This window comes from Polypterus senegalus, chromosome 4 (assembly GCF_016835505.1).
Source record: "Polypterus senegalus isolate Bchr_013 chromosome 4, ASM1683550v1, whole genome shotgun sequence".
NCBI lineage: Eukaryota > Metazoa > Chordata > Cladistia > Polypteriformes > Polypteridae > Polypterus > Polypterus senegalus.
In genome coordinates, this window is record NC_053157.1 from 52,456,149 (window position 1) to 52,481,827 (window position 25,679).

The 25,679-nt window shown below is 37.8% G+C and overlaps 1 protein-coding gene across 2 annotated transcripts in view; it reads left to right on the forward strand.

The window, feature by feature from the left end:
- The first annotated feature begins 760 nt into the window (after nucleotides 1–760).
- prkaa1 (protein kinase, AMP-activated, alpha 1 catalytic subunit) overlaps nucleotides 761–25,679 on the forward strand; it is a 65,700-nt gene continuing 40,781 nt past the window's right edge. Inside the window, exon 1 of one of the 2 annotated variants that reach the window (XM_039750629.1) lies at nucleotides 761–907. In XM_039750629.1, the coding sequence (XP_039606563.1) occupies nucleotides 811–907 (97 nt within the window). In that variant the 5' untranslated portion in view covers nucleotides 761–810. Of the gene's footprint in view, nucleotides 908–16,543; nucleotides 16,564–25,679 lie in introns of those variants that run through there. The other variant, XM_039750630.1, reaches the window with a different exon arrangement.

Below are 25,679 nucleotides of genomic sequence, written 5' to 3' on the forward strand. Positions count from 1 at the left end.
TTCTTAAGGTATAGTTTCTTATTTTTTATAGACTCTGGAGCTGTCTGAATCTTCATTTACACTTGCCAGTATCACCCCGGAGATTCAAATAGGTGAAAGATGGGGGAAGTTGGGTTTGTTGCTTTTAACGATGTTACTAATTTGTATATAAATGAAACACTATGCCGCTGGAAGATTAATTCAGAACGTAACAGTTCAAAAGATGCAAATGCATTACATCAATACAGAAATCTGTAAATATCTGGCGTCTTCTATTCATTGAATTCTGCAGACGTTAAAGAGTGTTGAAACACATAATGTAAAATATTTTGTTACAAATATCTAAGACTTGAATAAACACGACTAACATATCTCTGCAAATGTGTTCGTAAGACAACACACTTGCATATAGCGCCAAACTAAGAAAGATGAAACGAGTTAAAAAATAGGCAGAAACTAATTCTGAAATCTACTGTACTGACAACTCTATTGACATTACATTTACATTCCTCTTCTTTTCTACCGATGACTGATGCAGGACACAGAAGGCGGCGGCAATCTCATCTCACTTTTCCCCTTCTCTAAGGCCCTCCCAGCCATTCGCGAGAATAGCGCGTCTGTCGATTGGTGAACAAGAGTGAATGACAAAGTGATTCCTACAATGCCACGCCCACCCGCCCAAGCTTTCCAAGGTGTGTTTACTGTGTATGTCTAGTGATAGCTCGGCACATGCCTACAGACTCTGCCGGTGTTTTTCAGCTTCCTGTTTATATAGCGTCATTTCCGTTATTCCGTAGCAGCCGCCGCTGCGGGTAGGGCTGTTGCGGGAAGATGGCGACGGATAAACAGAAACATGAAGGCAGGGTGAAAATTGGACACTACATTCTAGGAGACACGCTTGGAGTTGGCACTTTCGGGAAAGTGAAAGGTAATGATCACATAAGGATTCTGGCCTCAATCAGTGGGTTAGCGCAACCCAGGCGTGAGCATTGACTCCAGCTGTCATTATGATAGCTCAGGGGCTTGATGGACCACTTCCCGAGTGTAGCATTTCTTCTATTCCACTAGCTAGTTGTGAAGAAGTATGCTTGCACTATGCGCATTGTATACATAAAAGGTTTAGTTGTGCTTGCAGGGAAAAGTAATTTCTAGTACCCGACCCTCTTGCTGCATGCTGCGTTTTTAGAGACAGTGCTGTCTAGATAGTTGCAATCTGCAGATTTTATCACCTGAAGGCGAAATATTGGGGATACCCGTAATGCAGACAAGAGTAGATGTTGAGTGTTCTGAAGTGAGCACCGCTTCTGAAGAATAAATTACGATTCTGACTTTAGGAATCCGTTGCGTCTCTCTCCGGGAGGTAGCGGAAAAAGCGGCTCCGCTAGGCAGGAGCGATCGGAGACTTGGGGCTGGCTACAAAAGCATTAGCCACCGAGATGTCAGCCGGGTGAATAAGTATAACACTTGATATGAATTGGAACGTTTTAACTCTTTTTCGGACGTGTACGCTTTTTTTAACGACCTGAGATCTTTGGAAGCACGAGGTAGTGTAAGTTGTATTTCCAGTTTCATAGACGGATATTACCTAGTGATTGAGGAAGGAAATGCTAACCTCAGCTGATATGGCTACCTTTTACCTCAGGATGACTGGTCGATCGAGCCATTTTTGGAAAACAGCAAAAGCTTACATTTTTAATAGCTTACATGGATAGAAGTGTTAAATGTGCTGGCCGCTTGATTACCCACTGTCATTTATAACCCATTAAAGGCTTAAAGCTAACCAGAAGCAGGAAGTATGGCTGAAATCGGTCATTATTGGGAAATGGGGCAGAATAGCTTGTGAAACTAACAGTCGTAATGACGATTGAAAACTTAGTAAACTAATGGCAAATTGTAATTAATAATGTGTCAGTGTACTTGTGGTCAGGGCAGAGGAATAACGTGTACTCTTTCCACATGGGGACACATGAAGTGCTACCTACTGTATCTGTCTATACTAAGCTGTCGAGTGAATATTAGAACTGAACACTGTGGCTGTTAGTAAATAGCAAACTGCCTTTGGGGAGGGCTGACAGAAACCACATAACAAGTTTTATTTCTGGGAAGTAATTGGACACCATTGATGGTATCTGGTTACTTTTGGATGTGAGGATTGCAGGTAGTCCATGGACTTTAGGATCTGAGCTGAATGTTAAATAATGTTAACCAAAATGAATATTGTAGTAATATGTTTTATGATTATAGTAGAATTTATGCATGAGCAATACACCAAATGTGCTGCCTATAGTACAGATGTTTCTAGACTTATCTGTTCCAAATAATTTCGTCCAGAGGCCAAGTCTTATTTGTTCCTAACATAATAGGATGTATTATTCCTGTTTCTCATGTATAGAGATAGAGAGCTCAATGAGTAACCTATTGCCTTTTCTAAGATATTTAACATTGTTGCTACATTGCCCTAGATATGAATTTTGCCCTGGTCACTATTTAAAATGAGCATTTTCCCCCTTCGTAATATTTTTTTCTCTGGGTACTATGTTTTTCCACCTTCTTTGTGTATTGTGTTGAAGGACATTTTTGGTGAATGGGCACCTTGGCTGGAATGCTTGGAGTACCCTCAGCCAGCCTGGTGGCCACTATAATGGATGAACAGCTGGAAACTTCCTCCCAGAACAATGTTTTCACCGATAATGAGTGGCAGTATCCCTCTGGTGGAGCTCCCATTTGGGCATTCATAGGGCTGCATGGGAGTTGTTGGGCCAGTGGGCAGCTCTGTATGGGTCTTTGGGTGCTGCTAGATGAGATGCTGGGAGGAGGCAAACCCTGTCATATGTAGGTTGCACCTGATTCAGAAGTGCTTCTAAATGCTGACAGTAGTGCTGATTTACAAGCAGGTTCTCCCAGCCAGGCAAGTTAGAGCTTGGAGGGGGAAGAGGACAGTGCTGACCTAGAGAAGAGGAAAAGTAAAAATGGAAGGAATAATGTATATTACTGGTTTTGTGTGCATATAATAACATCATTTGGAGGTGTGTAACTTAGTAATAAAAGTTATCTTGGACTGTAACCTGTGTCCTTGTCAGTCGTGTCTGGAGTCTGAGGTGAAAGACTTCCCCTACAATCCAGAGAGGTTAATTGATGATTTTAAATGGGACCTGTATCAGTGTGCAAGACTGTGTTCCATTTACCTTGGAATTTGGATGTTGGAGCTGGGAATGATGTCACACCTGAGTTGACCATGTTTCAATAAAACATTCGGAAAGCCGAGACACCAGATTTGACCGAGTTCCAATAAAACATTCGGAAAACCGATATGGATATGTCCAGGAAATCCTTTGTTGTGCTTGTTGCATCTGAATAATTAACAGTTAATTAAAAAATGATTATGCAGTATTTTGCATATCCAAACACCATAGCAACATCCACAGGTAGAAGTTGGACAGTACTGTGTGTATGACTGATGTAATGAGACACAAATAGACAGGAGTGCTAATAAACAGTATAATGCTGTTCATGGTGTACGTTGCCATTTTGAATTAAAATCATGATCTGAAATCCAACTTAAAAGGGTATTTCAGCTGAACATTCTGACTAGGAACTTGGGAATTCTGAGTTTCCACTTTAAATGGAACTCCGCATTTGTGTGAGTGTGCATATCTAGGGTTGTTTCTTGCCTTATGTTTCATTCTAATGTGATAGGCTTTGGCCTACTGCGACACTGAATTTAGTTAAGCCGGTTTGAAAATGGATGGAGCAATGTGAGTGCTTTTATCTGACCTACCTTCTTGAATAGGTATAGAAAAGAGGTGCATCACAGTTTTGTCATGTCATTTATCACAAAGGACTTTTGCTGTCTGTGGTGGCACAGTGTTGGTATGGTGGCCGTATATCACTATCCTTTTCTTCCCACCCTTGTCTATTTGGGGGACTTGTCCTATTCTTTCTGTTTGTGGGTTTACTCAAGGTACTTTAGGTACCTCTTACATCAGAAAGCTATGCATATTGTTTTAACTATCTTGTCTAAGCTGCCATGATCTGATTGAACATGAATTTGTGAGTGAATGTGCCCAGCAGGGGTTTGGGATCCCATCCAGAGTTCATCCCTGGTCTCTTGCTGACACGTTAAACTGTTTGTTGTTCTTTTGTGTGAGGGCTAAAATAGACTGCAAGCAGTTTTTATTTATTGGTATAAAAGATTAACAATTTTTGTCACTAGTGTTAGTGACCTGAAGAAATATTAAGTTAATGTACTGTTTATGTTTAAGTCCAGGGTTTAGGCTCATTTTGGGTTCAGTGTTATAGGGGAGAAAGATCGTAATGTAAAATATTTATTTTGCAAAAGTATGAAAGAAATTAGGAGCTATGGCACACTATCAAGGAATTATCACATTCATTTTTGAATTTGTGTACACTCAAATGTACATTACAGTATGAATATTAGCAATACAGAAGAAAGCCTGCAGTCCAATAAGAAAGAAAATGCTTTTCATTTTCCAATTAAAGGCTCATTACAACTTGGGTCTATTCCTTCTTTTAACCAGAGAGGTCTGCACATGTAAGACTCCCCACCTCCACTGAAGGGTAATTTATATTTTATGCTGAGGTGAATTGATCATTCTATGTTTACACAAAGTGATTATAACCAGAACAAAAGCAGAAAAGCACAGACATTGCTGTGAGGGTCTCTCTCTTTGTTTTTGTTTTTTTTTTTTAGTTACAAAACACACTTGTACCATTACCTTGATGATTAATGTCCAATTTGGAGATTATGGAATTGACAAGTGTGGAGGAGAGTTGAGATTTCTCTTGATAATTCTACTTAATGATCATGAGAGATGTCCTTTTTTTGTAAAATAACACCTAGGATTTGTAAACCTAACATCCTCATAAAAAACTGCACCATTTGTTGTCTTAATCTTTTACTTTTTTAATGTGCAGTGACAAAGCATGCTTATCAAAAACAATGTGCTATTATCTTTAAACATAGGTGCTTGCTGTTTGTGTAGTAAAACTGACAACTAATAATGCTTGAATCAAAGTCCATAGATAGCAATTGCATGTCAATGCAAGCACATGGCTGCCTTGCTAGTATGTAACCAACTTAAACTGACAAATTTCAAGACATAGGAATAGCTCTTAGTATATTTATTTAGTGGATGTACAGTAATTTCAGAAAGTATTCAGACCCCTTCAGTTTCCTCAAATTTTTGCAGCCTTATGCTTAAATTGTTTAAATTAATTTCTTCCTACATCAAGCACCACTTAGTAATTCAGAAAGATTTAGTGACAACAGGATTTTAAAAACATTTGTGTGTGTGTATAAAGTATTCACAGCGCATCACTTTTTACACATTTTGTTATGTTACAGCCTTATTCCAAAATGGATTTAATTCATTTTTTTCCTCAGAATTCTACACACAACACCCCATAATGACAATGTGAAAAAAGTTTACTTGAGGTTTTGCAAATTTATTAAAAATAAAAAAACTGAGAAATCACATGTACATAAGTATTCACGGGCTTTGCTCAATACTTTGTCGATGCATCTTTGGCAGCAATTACAGCCTCAAATCTTTTTGAATATGATGCCACAAGCTTGGCACACCTATCCTTGGCCAGTTTCACCCATTCCTCTTTGCAGCACCTCTCAAGCTCCATCAGGTTGGATGGGAAGCGTCGGTGCACAACCATTTTAAGATCTCTCCAGAGATGTTCAATTGGATTCAAGTCTGGGCTCTGGCTGGGCCACTCAAGGACATTCACAGAGTTGTCTTGAAGCCACTCCTTTGATATCATGGCTGTCTGCTTAGGGTCGTTGGTTCATCTTTCAGCAGGACATCGCCCTAGTCTGAGGTCAAGAGCGCTCTGAAGCAGGTTTTTATCCAGGATGTCTGTGTACATTGCTGCAGTCATGTTTCCCTTTATCCTGACTAGTCTCCCATTTCCTGTCACTAAAAAACATCCCCACAGCCTGATGCTGCCACCACCATGCTTCACTGTAGGGATGGTATTAGCCTGATGATGAGCGGTGCCTGGTTTCCTCCAAACGTGACACCTGGCATTCACACCAAAGAGTTCAATCTTTGTCTCATCAGACCAGAGAATTTTGTTTCTCATGGTCTGAGAGTCCTTCAGGTGCCTTTTGGCAAACTCCAGGCAGGCTGCCATGTGTCTTTTACTAAGGAGTGGCTTCCGTCTGGCCACTGTACCATACAGGCCTGATTGGTGGATTGCTGCAGAGATGATTGTCCTTTTGGAAGGTTCTCCTCTCTCCACAGAGGACCCCTGGAGCTCTGACAGAGAGACCATTGGGTTCTTGTCACCTCCCTGACTAAGGCCCTTCTCCCCCGATCACTCAGTTTAGATGGCCGGCCAGCTCTAGGAAGAGTCTTGATGGTTTCAAACTTCTTCCACTTACAGATGATGGAGGCCACTGTGCTCATTGGAACCTTTAAAGCAGCAGAAATGTTTCTGTAACTTTCCCCAGATTTGTGCCTCGAGACAATCCTGCCTCTGAGGTCTACAGACAATTCCTTTGACTTCATGCTTGGTTTGTGCTCTGACATGGACTGTCAACTGTGGGACCTTATATAGACAGGTGGGTGCCTTTCCAAATCATGTCCAATCAACTGAATTTATTACAGGTGGACTCCAATTAAGCTGCAGAAACATCTCAAGGATGATCAGGGGAAACAGGATGCACCTGAGCTCAATTTTGAGCTTCATGGCAAAGGCTGTTAATACTTATGTACATGTGCTTTCTCAGTTTTTTTATTTTTAATAATTTTGGAACATGGCTGTAACATAACAAAATGTGGAAAAAGTGATGCGCTGTGAATACTTTCCGGATGCAATATATATATATATATATATATATATATATATATATATATATATATATATATATATATATAATTTTAAAATAAAAAAAGGGTTATTCTGACCCATTACCCGAGGCAGTGTCGGCAGCAATCACAACCCAGAGTGTTCTTGGGTAGGCTGTGACAAGCTTCACACACCTGAATTTGGGGATTTTTGTCATTCATTTCTTCAGCTCCTCCCAGGCCTTGTTGGGTTGGATGGAGCCTGTTGATGGGCAGTTATTTTCAGGTTTCTCCAGAGATGCTGGATTAGGTTTAAATCGGGGCCATGGTGGGTTACTCAAAGACATTCACAGAGTTGTCCCTAAGCCAATCCTGTGTTGTGTTTTATTTTTTGCTTAGGGTCATTGTTCTGTTGAAAGGTTAATCTTTGGCTCAGTCTCAGGTCCAGAGCACTCTAGAGTAGGTTCTCATTTATCACTGTACTTTGCTCTATTAAGCTTTCCTCCAGTCCTGACTAGTCTTGCAGTACTTGACTATGATAGACATTCTCACAGCATTGTGCAAATGATGAGCCCTCAAGACATGGCTTATAAAATTGAGCCCAAATTGTACAATCTTGGCTTAATCAGACTAGAGACTCTGGTGTTGTACAGTCTGTGAGTACTTTAGGTGTTTGTTTTTGTAAACTACAAGGTAAATTTAATCTTTTACTAAAAATAGGCTTCTGGCCACTATTCCATAAAGCCCAGTGATGGTTGTTCTTCTGGAGGTGTCTCCCATGTCTACCATCAGGTTCTTGATCTCCTCTCTTATCAAGGCCATTCTCCCCATATGCTCAGTTTATCCAGATAGTTAGCTCTTGGAAGAGTTGTGGTTGTTCCAAATGGAGCCTGCTGTGGTCTTGAGAACCTTTAGTGTTGCATAAATGTTTTTATAAAGTCCCCATATCTGTAGCAGCACAATCCTCTACAGGCAGTTCTTTTTGACCTTGTGGCCTTTTCCTTGTGTGCCTTTCCTAATCATGTCCAATATACTAAATTTACCACAGGAAGATACTCCAAGCATCTCCGCAATAATCAGTAGAATGGGATGCACCGGAGCCAAATGTCCTAGCAAAGGATCCGAATACATGTGTCAATGTGATAGTTCAGCTTTTTATTTGTAATAAATTTGCAAAAAATTTTAATGTCATATTTTTGCTTTGTCATTCTGGGCTATTGAGAGTTACTTGGTAATGGGCATAGATTAATTTAAACAATTTTAGAATAAGGCTGCAACATAATAAATTATGAAAAATGTGAAGGGGTCTAACTTTCTGAATGCACTTTATTTGTTCATTCACAAGTCCACTGCAGAAGCTGTGTGTGTGGTAGTGTTTTCTTGAATTATCTGTAAACCTTTGCAAAACAGGTGTGCGTAAAACTAGTTTAGTTTAATTAGTTTTTTTTCAAAATAAAAACAGAATAAATGAAATTCACTTGTTAGTTCCTAAGGCAGTAATTAATTTCAGTGGTGTTTTTAGCATGAATATTGTGGTGGGGCCATACCAGAATCTTCCTGTATGTGTGTATGCTTCTCTAGCATTTACTTAAACCTACCTAATAGTACAACAACAGCAACATTTATTTATATAGCACATTTTCATACAAAAAAGTAGCTCAAAGTGCTTTCAATAATGAAGAAAAATAAAAGACAAAATAAGAAATTAAAATAAGACATTAGTTAACATAGAATAAGAGTAAAGTCCGATGGCCAGGGAGGACAGAAAAAACAAAAAAAACTCCAGACGGCTGGAGAAAAAATAAAATCTGCAGGGGTTCCAGGCCACGAGACCGCCCAGTCCCCTCTGGGCGTTCTACCTAACATAAATGAAATAGTCCTCTTTGTATTTAGGGTTCTCACAGAAGGACTTAATGACGATGGTCATTCAGACTTCTGGCTTTTAATCCATCACTGTTGGAACATCACGGGTGCTGTGAGTAGATGGTGGTAGCACAAGCCACCACCAAAAGGACAATGGAAAAAGAAACGGAAGCGAGAGTAGGGGTTAGTACAGATTTTAGAGCCACCATGAGTAGTTATTATGATGAATTAGATTTACAGAGTATCAGGATTAAATTACAGTGAAGTTATGAGAAGGCCATGTTAAAATAATGTGTTTTCAGCAGTTTTTTGATGTTCTCCACTGTATTAGCCTGGTGAATTCCTACTGGCAGCTATTCTAGATTTTAGGTGCATAACAGCAGAAGGCCGCTTCACCACTTCTTTTAAGTTTTGCTCTTGGAATTCTAAGGAGACACTCATTTGAGGATCTGAGGTTACGATTTGGAATATAAGATGTCAGACATTCCAATATATAAGATGGGGCGAGATTATTTAAGGCTTTATAAACCATAAGCAGAATTTTAAACTCAATCCTGAATGACACAAGTAACCAGTGTAGTGACATCAAAACTGGAGAAATGTGCTCGGATTTTCTTTTCCTAGTTAGGATTCTAGCAGCTGCATTCTGCACTCTTAATCGATTTATGTCTTTTTTTGGTTAGTCCTGAGAGGATTGCGTTACAGTAATCACCTACAGTAGTACACCTTTCATATCACAAAAAAATCAGACAGACAATGGGATGCTGTTGCCTGGTCTGTCTCGATGGGCATCAAATCATTATGATACCTCAGACATTTTCATTATCATCATCTGACAAAATGCAGCCTTACAAATTTAAATGCGAGACAAGAATTTTTTGAAGAGATTTTTTCAAGTCACACCCCCCTCTCAACCATTTTCAACCACGCACATGGTAATCTCACCTCTCATTCGTGTGAATGCTTTTGTCAAGCACAGTTCCTGCTCTCTCAGCTCTTATAGATTTGAATGTTTTCCTCACTTTAAGTTCCCAATTAAAGAAGACTTGTTATGTCCAAATCTTATTGAGGAATTTTATCATGAAGGGTTATCAACAGAAAAAATGAGTACACGGGAAATCTTACTACCGAGAAATGATGAAGTTGGTTGCACAGCAAATTGGTTAAATGCGTATCAATAGACTATGCTGAAACAGTTGGTGGTGATCGTGCGGAACATGAAAACATCAATTTACAATATCCCGAAGAATATCTACAACCGTTAACATCATCAGGTCTTCCACTGCACAAATTACTGTAGAAAGAAGAATGTATCCAAGAAAGGTAATGCAGTAAATCTTCCGCAGATAACATTAGACAAAAAAGGAGATCTTAATATGCTATTCATATTAAAACATTAACAGTTTCCCGTTTGAATAGCTTTTGCAAAGACAATTAACAAATCTCAGAGGCAAACATTCGAAAAAGTAATTTTATTTAATAGAGAGAAAGAAACAAAATTCAATCACACGAGTGGCAGAACCGCTAAGAGGCTAGCGCGTAGCGCAGGCCCGGAGGTTGGCGAACGAAGCTATTTAAAAAAGTGCTATTTAAAAAAAAAAAAAAAAGTCAGTCTCACATCCACCCGCTGCTCAGGACAATATATTTGCTATGGCCTGCTTAAATTGAAATTTAGTATTGAATTTAGTATCAAATGGCATTGAGGTGAAAAAGTACAAGCAACGAGAACACAGAAAGAACATGCAGACTACACACAGTGCACAACTTGAATTGTACACTTTATGTACAATAGCAGCACTTATCTACCATGTGGCCGGGTGTTTGCTGGTCAACATGATGCCAGAAATCCGCTAAAAGCATTTTCTACATGCTCGCCTGTTTTTGTTTTTCCACACCAGGATTCTACATGTCTACATGTCATCATGCTGCTGGCTTCATTTCCACAAAGTACAAAGAGCAAATGTAGGTTTGGAAAATTTGAAATAAAATTGCTTAAGAAGACAAATATGAGGGTTGTTATAGTATATTTTAATAGTAAGTTAAATTACAAAGAGAATTTTATTGCTTATTTTGCACATTTGATGGTACTGTGCCCCACTAACCTTTTTCTTAAGAGTACAAGTTTTAGCAGATTATAAAATTAAAGCTATTCATACTAAAGTGGAGAAAAAAAAGAAGGTATTTCATTTAGGGAACTTATTTTAAATAAATAAAGTGGAATCTACAGGATCTGAGCAAATGTTAATTCATAATTAAACTTCAGCAATGCGTTACTTGAATGTTCTTTTGGAAATATTTATAGTATATCACTCACTGACATGCAGAGAATAAATTATTGCCCCTCTTGCAAGTTTAAACTGAAAGGCTCAAGTACTCAAGTGATAGACGTTTGTTAGCATAGTTTATCCCTTCCTTAGGCTGATGCAATCTTATGCCCTTAGTTGGCAGTGACTCTGCAAATGAGTGCTGGAATGCCTTACAGAGCAAGGTATTTTCATGCCTTTCTTGCAAAGATATTAAAATGTTAATGGTTTTATCAGCATAGGAAACAACTATGTTTAATCGACAATCTCCACTTTAAAGACCAAAATATAACACAGAAACTCAGAAAATATAGATTTATCTAATCAGAACAATAAAACCTAGGGGAGATGTGTTTAGAGGCAGGAGGAGAGGAGGAAAGTAAAGAGTGGAACTGAGGGTAAGTACTTTGAATGTTGGCAGTTTGACTGGTAAGGGGAGAGAGTTGGCAGATATGATGTAGAGAAGGAAGGCTGATATATTGTGCATGCAAGAGATTAAATGGAAGGGGAGTAAGGCCAGGTGGATCGGATGTGGATTCAAATTGTTCTATTATGGTGTGGATGGGAGGAGAAATGGGGTAGGAGTTATTCTGAAGGAACAGTATGTCAAGAGTGTTTTGGAGGTGAAAAGAGTGTCAGGCAGAGTAATGATTATGAAGCTGGAAATTGGAGGTTTGATGATGAATGTTGTTAGTGCATATGCACCGCAAGTTGGATGTGCAATGGGTGACACAAGAAGATTTTTGGAGTGAGTTGGATGAAGTGATGAACAGTGTACCCAAGGGACAGAAAGTGGTGATTGGAGCAGATTTCAATGGGCATGTTGGTGAAGGGAACAGTGGAGACGAGGAGATGATGGGTAGGTATGGTGTCAATGAGAGGAATAAAGAAGGTCAGAGGATAGTAGATTTTGCCAAAAGGATGGACATTGCTGTGGTGAATGTGTATTTTAAGAAGTGGGAGTGACATAGGGTTACGTACAAGAGTGGAGGAAGATGCACACAGGTGGATTACATCCTATGCAGAAGAGTTGATGTGAAGGATATTGACGACTGGAAAGTGGTGGCAGGGGAAAGTGTAGTTAAGCAGCATAGGATGGTGGTCTGTAGGATGACGGAGATCAGGAAGAGGAAAAGAGTGAGGGCAGAGCCAAGGATCAAATGGTGGAAGTTGAAAAAGGAAGACTACAAGGTTAAGTTTAGGAAGGATGTTAGATAGGCAGTGGGTGGTAGTGAAGAATTACCAGACAGTTGGGAAACTACAGCAGATGTAATAAGGGTAACAGCAAGAAGGGTGCTTGGCGTGACATCTGGAAAGATGGAGGAAAAGGAAACCTGGTGGTGGAATGAGGAAATACAGGAGATTATACAGAGGAAGAGGATGACAAAGAAGTGGGATAGTCAGAGAGATGCAGAAAGTAAACAAGAGTACAAGGAGATAAGGTGCAAGGTGAAGAGAGAGGTGGCAAAGGCTAAAGAAAAGGTGTATGATGAGTTGTACGAGAGGTTGGACACTAACGAGGGAGAAAAAGACCTGTACCGATTGGCTAGACAAAGGGACAGAGCTGGGAAAGATGTGCAGCAAGTTAGGGTAATAAAGGATAAAGATGGAAATGTGCTCACAAGTAAGGAGAGTGTGTTGAGCAGCTGGAAAGAGTACTTTGAGAGGCTGATGAATGAAGACAAAGAAAGAGAGAACAGGTTGAATGATGTGGAGATAGTGAATGAGGAAGTGCAACGGATTAGCAAGGAGGAAGTAAGGACAGCTATGAAGAGGATGAAAAATGGAAAGACCATTGGTTTAGATGACATACCTATGGAAGCATGGAGGTGTCTTAAGAGAGATGGCAGTGGAGTTTTTAACCAGATTGTCTAATGGAATCTTGGAAAGTGAGAGGATGCCTGAGTAGTGGAAAAGAAGTGTACTGGTGCCGATATTTAAGAATAAGGGGGATGTGCAGGACTGCAGTAACTACAGGAGCATAAAATTGATGAGCCACAGCATGAAGTTATGGGAAAGAGTAGTGGAAGCTAGGATGAAGTGAGATGATGATTAGTGAGCAGCAATATGGTTTCATGCCAAGAAAGGGCACCACAGATGCAATTTTTGCTCTGAGGGTGTTGATGGAGAAGTTTAGAGCAGTCCAGAAGGACCTGCATTGCGTCTTTGTGGACCTAGAGCAAGCATATGACAGGGTTCCTTCGAGGGGAGCTGTGGTATTGTATGAGGAAGTCGGGAGTGGCAGAGAAGTACATAAGAGTTGTACAGGATATGTACGAGGGAAGTGTGACATTGGTGAGGTCTGCGGTAGGAGTGATGGATGCATTCAAGTTGGAGGCGGGATTACATCAGGGATCTGCTCTGAGCCCTTTCTTATTTGCAATGATGATGGACAGGTTGACAGACGAGATTAGACAGGAGACCCCGTGGACTATGATGTTTGCTGATGACATTGTGATATGTAGTGACAGTAGGGAGCAGGTTGAGGAGACCCTGGAGAGGTGTAGATATGCTCTAGAGAGGAGATGAATGAAGTTCAGTAGGAACAAGACAGAATACATGTGTGTAAATGAGAGGGAGGTCAGTGGAATGGTGAGAATGTAGGGAGTAAAATTGGCGAAGGTGGATGAGTTTAAATACTTGGGATTAACAGTACAGAGTAATGGGGATTGTGGAAGAGAGGTGAACAAGAGAGTGCAGGCATGGTGGAATGGGTAGAGAAGAGTGTCGGGAGTGATTTGTGATAGACGGGTATCAGCAAGAATGAAAGGGAAGGTCTTCAGGATGGTAGTGAGACCAGGTATGTTATGTGTTGGAGACGGTGGCACTGACCAGAAAGCAGGAGACAGAGCTGGAGGTGGGAGAGTTAAAGATGCTAAGATTTGCATTGGGTGTGACAAGGATGGACAGGGTTAGAAACGAGTATATTAGAGGGTGAGCTCAAGTTGGACAGTTGGGAGACAAAGTCAGAGAGGTGAGATTCCGTTGGTTTGAACATATGCAGAGGAGAGATGCTGGGTATATTGGGAGAAGGATACTAAGGATAGAGCTGCCAGGGAAGAGGAAAAGAGGGAGGCCTAATCAAAGGTTTATGGATGTGGTGAGAGTGGATATGCAGGTGATTGGTGTAACAGAAGAAGATGCAGAGGACAGAAAGATATGGAAGAAGATGATCCGCTGTGACAACCCCTAACGGAAGCAGCCGACAGAAGAAGAACAATAAAATTGGTTTATTTCTTCTAAACAAATAGTCAAAAAATTACAAATTAAGCAGTGTGTATTTTCTGTTTCCTTTCTTATTAAGCTTTGCTTAAAGATAAGCAATATATTAATCTAATAATAAAAATTAAGTTGTATGAAATAAATTAACATTTCAATATGGGAGGGTCCGGTATAATTCTATACAGAAATAAGGAAAATATTGCAAAGGGAAACTTTATTTCATCATAATTGGGCATCCTAAGGATATTCCACAAAGACAAGCTCATCACCTTCATCATTGTAAAACCATACTAATTTAACATTTTACCTAAGAGGTACTTTGTTAATCTAGCTTGATTTAAACCATTCGTAAGCCGTCATCTTCAAAACAATTGACCATCTCTCAATGTAACCAGACGTGATACTTGCCTGATTAATGCTGGAAAGTAACTTTTAATTTTTTTTTGCTTCCGCCGCCATTCACAAAATCACTGGCAGCCAGTGGTCCTTATAACTCTATTTTTCTGGTAAAACTTGGCAAGCTTTGTAGTACGTCCAATGTGTTTTTATCAGTACATTTTTAGTTAAAAGCCAATAAAACCTAGAAGGCTGACCGTTTTTTAAATAAAAAGGCTTGTTTTCTAAGAATAAGTTCATTTTTTGTATGGTACATTTTAAATTGCAGCTTTTTTTTCCTCTAGTATATATATATTTGCCTAAAATTCATGACATTTGAAGAAATGGCTTGACAGTGTATGTGTTTGCTACTCACAATCTGGCCAGCCAGTCAGCTGCAAAGATTTTCAGCCTATGCCTTTGGTTACATGTGTAACTTTATCATTTGATTCAGCAGTTTCCATGACTACACTGTGTCTCTGAAAACTAAAGCTGCTGTTGGACTGAAAAGGTGTGATTCACACAGGATCAGAAACAAAGTTACAAAGTTGGTGAAAGCAAGCTGTGCAAAATTATGGACAAGAACAGAAAGACAGATTAAAATAAACTAAAGTGTTGAATAATCAAATTTTCTGTAAGGAAAGCAATTAGGTTTTATAATAGAACTGTCTGATGAACATTATAGTTTGCAGTATATGTAAGGTAAAAACAAATATTCTGTTATGCTTTTTTTTAAGTTTGTTATTTTAATATGACATGTCTTATTTGTACTTAATCCAAAATAATTAAAAAATTAGCCAAATGCTGAATATTAATTTGTACTTAAGTCTAGAAAGAATGAAAATAATAAAGAAAGTCAGTTAGCAGACTCCAATATGTGTGTGTATTTTCCTAATCACTTACAGATTTTTAAGGAAAGATTTATTAGATATGATTCATTGCCTCACATTAATTTCTTTTTTATTGTATTTCAGCTTAATTTCTTGCCATTTGTCCCATTTTAGATGAATTTGACGTTTGAAAGTTAGAAGGACTAGTTTGGTATTTTTGAAGGCGAATATACCTTTTTTACCGGCAGCCCAGCTTCCATTCTCTCCAAACCCTTTTTTATTAAGTGAAGCAATATTTAGTTAATTTTTTTAAAAAAAAAGAGTAATATAGAGTAGTGTGAAATTCCAGCCAGTAGGGCTCCAGACCAAAGTAAACTATGTTGAATAGCTCACTGCAAATAAACATAGCTCCCAGTTTTATGAAACATGTAGTATGCATTTCAGGCATATTTCTTTTTTTTTTTTTGGAAAAGTAATGATTTTTAAAGGAATATTCCACCCACAAAGTATATAAAAATATGTTACCCCATGTACTTTGAAGTGCTATTGTGCAAGAAAAAAATATTAGATGTTTTCATGCAGAATGGGGAGAAAGAAGTTTAGCCTATAACAGAACTCAATACTCATTAGCCCTGTACAATCACAAGCAATATTAATAATGTCCATGGAAAAAAGAAAAAAAAAATACATGTTACTTGGTGGTATAATCCAAGTCTTTTGTTTATTTAAATAAAAATGTGCAAAACAAACAATCTTATTGAGTCGGAGGCAGTCAAAAGTATCATCCTGTGAAACTGGTTGCCTAATGTGATATACTCAGTGATTTACTCCAAATGGTTTGTGACTCGCTCTGATAAAATCAAGCAGGTTTGCTTTTTTCTTTATTCCTAGTGGTGGGATCTGTGTGCATGAGAGTGGACCATCAATGAATGCTCATCCAGAAGTACAATGCATAGAAGATAGCGAAGAGTAATAAAGAACACAGGGGCTTTGGACCTCACAAACAGAGGCTTGTCTGTCTGTCTTCTGTTTTACATACCATGACAGAATAGAAGGAAAAACAAAAGTGCAAAAATCATGGATGAACTCGCAACAGCTTATTAACCCTTCATATGGTGCCAGGCAGCAGAAAATGGGGCAAACACGACTGTTCTTGGAGGTCAACACATGGTTAGTAAATGTGCCATGGACATCTTTTTAAGTTGTGTAAATTGACATGGTCTGGCAACAAGATCAGCAACTATAGTGGGTATAAAATGTCAAAATAAAATAGGGACAAAAATCATAGCCCTGAACTTTCAGGTGACCTCCTCTTCAAAACTTCCAGTACTTTTAAACTATGGTTTATAGTATTTGGACATAATTCCTCCTCAAATGAATAAATTCTGGTAGCACTTCGATTAGTTTGTGGGACCTTCATTTACAAGGATCGTTGTTCACTGCCAAAGTGTAAATAAGATGCTACTGAGTTGCCCTTTTCTGAGGTCCACTGTTATTCCAGATGTTATCCAAATGAACTGGTGCTAGGAATGGAAATACATCTGTATAGTTTGTTTACTGTCGATGTTGTTTTGCTAGAAAAGTAAATAGAGGCATTTGCTTGGCATATAGCCTTTATGCACTGGTATGAAAAATGTGGGTGATTGTCTTCCGAATTGCATGCCAACTTATATGTGCTTGCTTGCTCTAGTGGAGATATATTTTTTGAAAAGTAATGTAATTTTTTGATATTCTGATTCAGCTGAATCTGTCAAAACAATGTGTAATTATTTTGCTGTACTGTATTTGGACATTTGTGAAAATACAAATTAGTGTAAAAAGTGTTTACAGCATTTTGGAGTTGATAGGAGTACCAGTGTGAATTGAAATGTCAGACAGAAAAGGACATCTTGTAGAGGTGATGGCTTATTTAAATAAGCCTGTTCTCTCCAGTCCAAAAAAAGAGCATTATTTTGAAAATATGGTTGTGTTATGTCTCAAAACTATTTCTTGCATACAAGACATTAGCTTCTCTTATGTGTGCCCTGCCCTTAAATTTAGTTTGAAGGAGTTCGTTTAAGTAATCTTTTAAAAACTAGGTAACAAGGCAATATAGTAGTAAATTCTCCTGGTTTGCAGCGCCAGGGGAATGGGTCTTAATCCAGTTTGGTCGCAGTCTGTATGGATTTTAAACATTATTTTCTTTGTGTGTTAGTTCATATGTATGCATGTTAGTTCATATGTATGCATGTTAGTAAGTGTACCTTGTTGATCCACTGGCATCAAGTGCTTCCTACATGTCTAGATTTCAGCTGCAGTAGTGCTTAATCTCATTTCTACATGCTCCTTGATATCAAAAGAGAACATGCTATCAGTTCTGTCAACTTCAGGTAAGAAACCCATGTATAAACTAGCACAACAAACAATTTTGTACTGGTGGGAATAAGCATTTGTCTAAGTGTTTAGAAAAAAATGTCGCCAGCAAGAATGCATAGCCTCAGTGCTCAAACCATTATTAAATTACTGTACATTTTCAGCTTAGTAAGTTATTTTTCAGTAACCATGCTCCTGAAGATATATTTACTGTAAGAAACAAGTGAAGCAGAGTGCTGAAATTATTTTTGTGAGACGGCATAGTTTTTGAAGGAAGTTGTATTTTATTAAAAACAATTTCAGTATGAACTTTAATACATATCTTGTGTGAAATAATACGCAGAAACATTGTTTACTTTGAAGTGAATGTATTTGGCATTTTGTTTTTGTTACACGTTTATTTTTGAGACATATTGGCTGCAAATCTATAGGCGGCTTAGTGAACATTTTTTTTTAAATATCACTAATTACAGCTTCACTCAACAAAGCAAGTTTCATAGCATATTCATGCAGGTCATGATTGTGAAAAAATAAGTTTGGCTTCCAAAATGCCACCTATAGCAGCCAGGCCATTTTTTTTTTTTTTGGTTCCAGTAACACAGTTGAAATGTTGCTGGATCTCGTTAAAGTTTTGACACTTGTCTTATTCTTTCTGCCAAATGAAAATAATAACTTACAATTAAGTTTTCATGGTTTTATGTTGCAAAACCCCTTTTGACAAAAATCCATCATTCTTCTATATTTTTATTACATTGGCAGAGTATGGTTTCTATTTTTTTGCATAAAGTGAATTAATATTTTTAAATTGAATATGTACATTAAACTAGTTGATAATTTAAAACTGGCATGATCTGAGGGAGTGCACTATTAGTAGTATCACATGTTTAGAACACATTGTTAAATTATTACCATGCAAGCCTTCATCACTTTCTGGTAATAATAATGGTAATAATACTACATTTTGTTAATATAGTGCTTTTCCCATTCTCAAAGCACTTCATAGAAATTCAGAAGGAACAACAGGGCATATACTGTATAATATTGGATACAAATAATATCCGCATAAAACACTAAATAAAGAGAAGTACAGGATATATAAAGCATTTAAAAAGAATAAAAGACAATAAACTAGAATAAGGTGCAAAATAATACAAGAAAACCTTGAACAAATAACATAATTTGTGATACTTTGGCTGATTTGTGTTTGTATCTGGAGAGTGAGGGTAAACAGAAGGAAGAGTCAGAATGTCAAGGAAAGCTAATTGCCTTCTTGAACAAAGAATTAATTGAGTCAAATGATCTAATTAGTTTCGGAAGGTCATTCCAAAGTCTGGGCACTATGGAGCTGAGGGCTCTGTCACCCATAAAGCACAGGTTAGTGTGGGGCATGATGAGAGTGATAGAATCAGTGGTCCTTAATGGGTGGGCAGGAGCATTGTGATGGAGGAGGTTACTGTTCTAGTACAAAGCAAGTTCATTTAAAGATTTGTAAGTTGTTAATAGAATCAATCCTGTAAAACACAGGGAGACAGTGAAGGCAAAGCAGGATGAGTGTTATGTGCTTGTAGTTGTGGGTTCTGTGTATAGACTCTTTCAGCAGAGTTTTAAATTACCGGGAGCTGTGATTACAGATTAGAAGGGGTGCCTGCCAGTCAGAAGTTTCAGTAGAAGATGCAGGATGTAATACAAGCATAGACAAGTTTCTCAGCATTATTAAAGGAGAGGAATGAGTGAACACAGGAATGAGTGTTATGGAGGTGAAAGTAAGAATGTTTCTTAATGCGGTTTATGTGGGTAGAATTAGTAAGGGAGGAATCAAAAATGACTTCAAGGTTCCTAGCAGAAGGTGAAGGTCTGAGTGACAGCATCACCATGAGTAACTGAAGTGGAGCTGAGCTTTAGTGCCAATTAGCACATATTTTGTTTTGTTGCAGTTTAATTTCAAAACGTTATATTCCAACCAGGTTTTAATTTCACAGATGAAAGTTGTGAGCTGAGCAACTCTAGTGAGCTTTCACTTTTAACACTGAAATAGATCAGAGTATCAACATCATGAAAATATGAATCCAGTCCAAAGCTACAAATAATATGGTCAAGTTATATCATGTAGATACAGAAGAGCAGAGGGCCAAGGACAGAGCCTTGAGGGACTCCTTGAGTGACTGGTGTTGAGTTCGACCTGCTGTTGCCAAGACTAACAAACTCTTTCCTATCAGTTAGATAGGACTTAAACTAAAGGAGGGCAATGTCCAGAATTGAGAACAATCAGGGCAGTATAATATTGTGCTTGATACTATCAAATGCTACTGTAAGGTCTAACTGAGTTAAAATGCCAATTTGCCCAGTGTATGCTCCATAAGCCAGTCATTAGTTAATCAAAGCAGAGCAGTTTCACAGCTGTGCATTGCCATGAAACCAGACTGGGTGGGTTCCATTAGGTTATTACGGATTAAGTACCTCATGAGTTGAGAGGCCACAACACCACTGAAAACTTTTGACAGAAAAGATAAAGTACCAGACTTTTTTAATGCTAGGTTTACAGAAGTGATTTTCAAAGTAACTGTCACAGAGCTGGTTTTAGGAGATGTGTTTATTGTTGTTGTTAACTGTCAGGGTTATGGCATGAAGGCAGGATTTGAGAAATGTGGTGGGGATGGGGTTCAATACACAAGTATTGAGCTTTATCATATAGAGCAGGCTATATAGATGTTACAGGTACAAATTTGGAAAAGGAGTTGAATGTAGAGGGGAAACATAAAAAATGTGGATTTGTGTTAGTTAAATTATTTAGGTTTTTTTTAAAAAGTAAAGGGATATTTCACAGTCTTCAATGGAAGAGGAAATTAGGCCAGATGCAGGTTGAAGTTGTTGATTACCCTTGGGTTATGAAGTCCACTGTCTTTTATCATAATGCATATTCTTGGCTGCAATAAGCACATCTTTTTAAGCTCTTTGAACATTGGAGAAAGCCGTCAGGTGTACAGCGAGGCCAGTCTTATATACATTCTCTCTAGGTGCCAGCCAGCTGCTCTCATAGATCATAATTCTAAATCATACCATGGAGCTGAATGCTCAAAGGAAACCTCCTTATATTTTAAAGCAGCTACAGTATGTTATCTAGTGCTGAACGAAGTGTTGATCAACAAGACTGTCTAATGTGGATTGAATAGGGCAAGATTGAAAAAGATCAGAGGTGGATCCAGCAAGTATAGAGGTAGAGATATTTTTAAGGTTTCTGAAAGAAACTTGATGTTCACAGTTAAGTGCAGGAAGGGGCTCAGAGTAAGAGAGGCCCAAATCAGTGCTGTGTTGCCAACAGATAATCCAGATGTGAGGACCAGGTCTAATATGTGATCCACCAGTGTGGTAGGAAAATCAACATGCTGCACCAAGTCAAAACAGTCCAGTATGGATAGAATTCATTTGTCCGCATATAAGTAGGAATGTCGATGTGGATATGAAAGTCACCTATAAGAATGATTGTCTAGGAAAGAGAACTTAAATGAGTTACTAATTCAGTCAGTTCAAATAAAAAGACCCATTGTGTTGTGATAGACAATGGACAAGAAGAAGTAAGATAGGACTAGATTTTGTTGAACATTTAATTGGTATTTTTGTGATGTTTAGCTCAGATCTAACAATTACTGCGACCCCTTCCCCTTGTCGCGAGCCTCTGTAAAGTAAACATATTAGAGACATGAACTCATTTGGTTTTTGGCAAGTTTCAGTTAAGCAAAATATATCAAGGTTACAGTCTGTATTGAATTCTGAAAGTACTAGTGTTTTGCTATTTGTAGAACTTGTGTTAAACAAGACTATGTTAGCGGCTGAGAGTTTGTTGAGTGCAGATCCACATCCAGAGTTTGTTTCAATATTTCACAGATCTGGTACATTGACAGCCCTATATTTAGAACCCTAGGTAGGATAACATATTTCAGTTACTTCCTGGTGATGGTGGCATCCCGATCCACAGTGTAAATATTTTGGGTGCCATACAATATTTGTGTCTTTTAGGAAATTCTAGTCCAACTATTTGCTCTGGACCTTCTGTTTAATATGTAGAAGTTTATCGTGAGAATATTTCAGCATAGTGGAAAGTCTGTACATAACAGAGAAATAGTAAGTTGACTGAACAGCAGCTCAGCAGAGTGGGAAAGGTAAGTGTTGAGGGATTACAAAGCTGAACTGTGACAACAGAGTAGCTAAGAGTACAGAAAAAACGGCAGATCCAGCCCAGTGCCAGTCACACAAGGGGTTCCTCAGGGCTCTTTTCTCGGCCCTATGTTCTTCTGTATCTATATATTTCTTCTTGGCCATATCGTTCATAGCCATGGACTAGGTTATCATTTTTATGCTGATGATACTTCACTCTACATTCTATTTCAATGTTAAAAGTTAAACTTCATCGGGCTCATAACTTGCCTCAGTGAAATTAAAACCTGGATGGAACAGAACTCCTTAAAGTTAAATTGCAACAAAACTGAAATGCAAAACGTCACTAAAGTGCAACTTAAGAAAATGAGCTTCTTCACAGTTGAGAGCAAGTATCAGTTCATTTATCCAGTTGAAGCACATAGAGACAGGAAAGATGTTTTCTGCCTTAATTAACCCCAGGACCTGAATTCCTTGTCTAAATTCAACTAGTTACTTGTAATTTTTCTCATTTTACTTCCTGTATTTATCCTCTAAATGTTTCTGAGCCGTGAATCTCAGAAATTGCAATTAAATGGCGAAAGAGCTGGGCTCTTAGAATAATATTAGCCATTCTATTCTTTTATTTGCTTTGCTTCTGTGGCGGTTGATAATCACCATACACACATACAGTATATACTGTATGTTACCGGTCAAAAATTTTACAGAACCTCTGTTTTCCGTTCTTTCTTCAAATTAAATCAGTTGAAATGCAACAAATAGCCACAAATGTTGAATAGGTTAGTACTAACTGCCAGAGGTTTCAATTTAAATGTTAGAATAGCAATAACTGAAAAAAAGGAAATATCAGAGTATTACAAATTGACCTTCTTCAGGGAACAAGTAATAAGTAACAGTCTACAGATGTTCTTCAGCATTTAAAGTAAATTAAGCCTTGCAAGTTGAAGCAAACAAATTGCACAGGTATCCCAACTTCTGTTGATTACTTAAATCTCTGTCTTAAAGCAGAGTTGGAAAAGGCCGTGTTCTGAGGGTAACCAGCTTGCGTGATAGGCACCTCACAGCACAACAGTATCTATCTCTCTATCTATCTATCTATCTCTCTATCTATCTATCTCTCTATCTCTATCTCTCTATCTATCTATCTATCTATCATTTTTAATTAGTATTAATGGTTAAGTTTTAAGTATTTTGGCTATTGTTATCACAGTATATGGGCATTACTATGCTTTTTGATTGTTTACGTTTTAATCATACAATAAATGGTAACATCCAAAAGAATAACTTAATTCACAAAAGTGTTTTGTATTACCAGTTTGTTTCTATACAAATGAATGCCGTTTTGCTAACATAACCCATTGTGAGCTTCCTCCTCAACATTTAGTCTTGTTCTGCTGGTAACCTGCACTGCATGTTTCATATGGTTTTAATTTTGCATTCTTATTTTACTTTTCTTTGATGCTTTTTGCTCTACTTTTGCTGGAACTTGCTACAATGGTGATTCTTTCTTGTCTTCCAGATGGTTCTGCATAATAAATACACATTTTCATGAATTTGATAATTTCTGGATCTTTTTAATGATTTTTTTAGTTGATGCCAATTACAAAATCAACATGTTTATAATTATCACTTCTCCTTTATGTTGTTAAACTGGGTGCCTCTGTGTTTAAAGGATAAGTTTGATATTTTTCAAGTCAAGGTTATTTCAGCACAATCAAGGTATATATTTAATTTGCTTCTTGAAATTGTGTTCTAAAGGTGCACATTTTTTATAAATATAAAAAATTCTTTGTGTGTTATAATGGAGCTATAGGATACTAGGGTCTAGAGGTGAAAGAAAAAAACTTGAAACTTACCAAATACATACATTTTGGAGCAACAGAAATTGTGATTTAAGAAAACATGTCTTTGTGTTTATGAGGCACCATTGTGATAACATAAGAAAGCTAGAAATAATTATTTTATCAGAGATTCTTGGTACTGTTTTCTCAAGGTCAGGATACGTTGCTTACTTGTTTGTATGCAGTGGCTGTGGAGTTATAACTATGCCAACCCATAAACCAGGTGGGCTGGGGGTTGCTAAAGTGGCTCTATAGGGGTGTGTTCACCCTTCAATGGACTGGATAAGTGGTTTAGGAAGATGCATGAATGTATGCCTGATAATGTCTGTTGTTGTCACTTGATTGCATTCCACGTGCAGTTCCTCATGTGGAAACAAATAATTAAAATCTATCTATCTGTCTGTCTATCTGTCTATCTATCTGTCTGTCTGTGTCTGTCTCTGTCTTGTTTGCAGGCTGTGTGGTTTTCTTCCTGCATGTGGTATAGTTCTGTTTTTGGGGGTTAGGGATTCAGTTCCCCCACGGAGTTTTGAGTGTGCTGTTATATTGAAGCATATGTGTGCATTATCAGTCCAGAGTCAGCAGGCAGTATCTTTGCAAAGTAAAGAAAAAAACTTCTTTATAGTAAAAGAATATAAAGGGTCATATGGATGCCATTTTTATTTTTTAATGTCTAGTTGTCTACAGAACTTAGTTAGCAATTCACTTCTGGGCATCAAAATTTAATGTTAATAATGGCTGTTGGCTCCTGGCCTTGAAGGAGGGTGCAGAGGAAGGCAAAGTTGGTAATCTGGGGTATACAACTGGTCTCCTTTTAAAATGGTTAAATTTCACAACAATGGTTGGCTTCTTGCTTTTTTCCCTTCTTAAAATGACATGGATGCACTGTTTTGCAGTATGTATATAATCACAGGACGGGATCAATACCTTACAACATTTTGGGCTTTAAAAAATTCATGTATTCTTTACCTTTTAAGTATTTTCATCACTTTGGGATCCCGGTACCTATAAGCTCCAATATAAAACAAAAGAGCAGGCCAGTTAGCTTTTAAAATGCATAAAATTGCTTTGGCTTTGAAAGCAGTTTCAGGTGGGAAAACGAATATACTGTATACCATGATTTGAGAAAAAATAACTTGCTCAATACCAAACTTACCCTTTTTAAGGTTATTCTTTTCTATAATTGAAAGTCTTTCTTGTGGAATTGGAGTGAATCTGCTGCTTCAAGATCTGTGATTTGTCACGTTTCATTTATTGGCTTATAGATACTGTAATAAAAGTTTTAATAAGATTTTGTTGGCATTTATCCTTTCAAGTGTTTATTTTATTACTAGGTCTATATTCATCCTCTTAGCAAAGAATGTAAGCATAAGGTGTGGTGAAAATGGTACTTTTGACAAATTATGAGAACTGTGACTAAGGGTTACCAAGTTATTAAGAACTGTAGATGATGACTGTGCATAAGCAGTTTTCATTACCTTGCCTTTAACTACAATAAGAGTCAGACTGTTAGTTCCTAACTTCTTTCCAATTCCCTGACAAATTATCAGGGTGCAATAGAGTGTAGAATCATGCAAACTTTTAAATCATTTTTGTTACAGTGGTCTTTAAATTTTAGCTGAATATAATCTTTATCATGAGTAGAAGGAAACATGTTTTTAATATAGACATAGACAGGAAGCAGATCTCTCAATACTTTAATTTTCTTTAACTCTGGATTTTTTCTAGAATTTGAAATGCAGTGTTTAATGATTATTTAGGGCATTTCTTGGATTTAGTTTCTGAACAGTTCTTTAGTCTTCATTTAGTTTTAAGCTCAATGATTCTGAAAGGCAGGAACACAAAGAAAAAGCAAAGACCAAATCTACAGTAGTTCTACACATTTACAACTTTTTCATATGTACACAGTCCTAGTGGTAAACACACTAATAAGAAAGTACT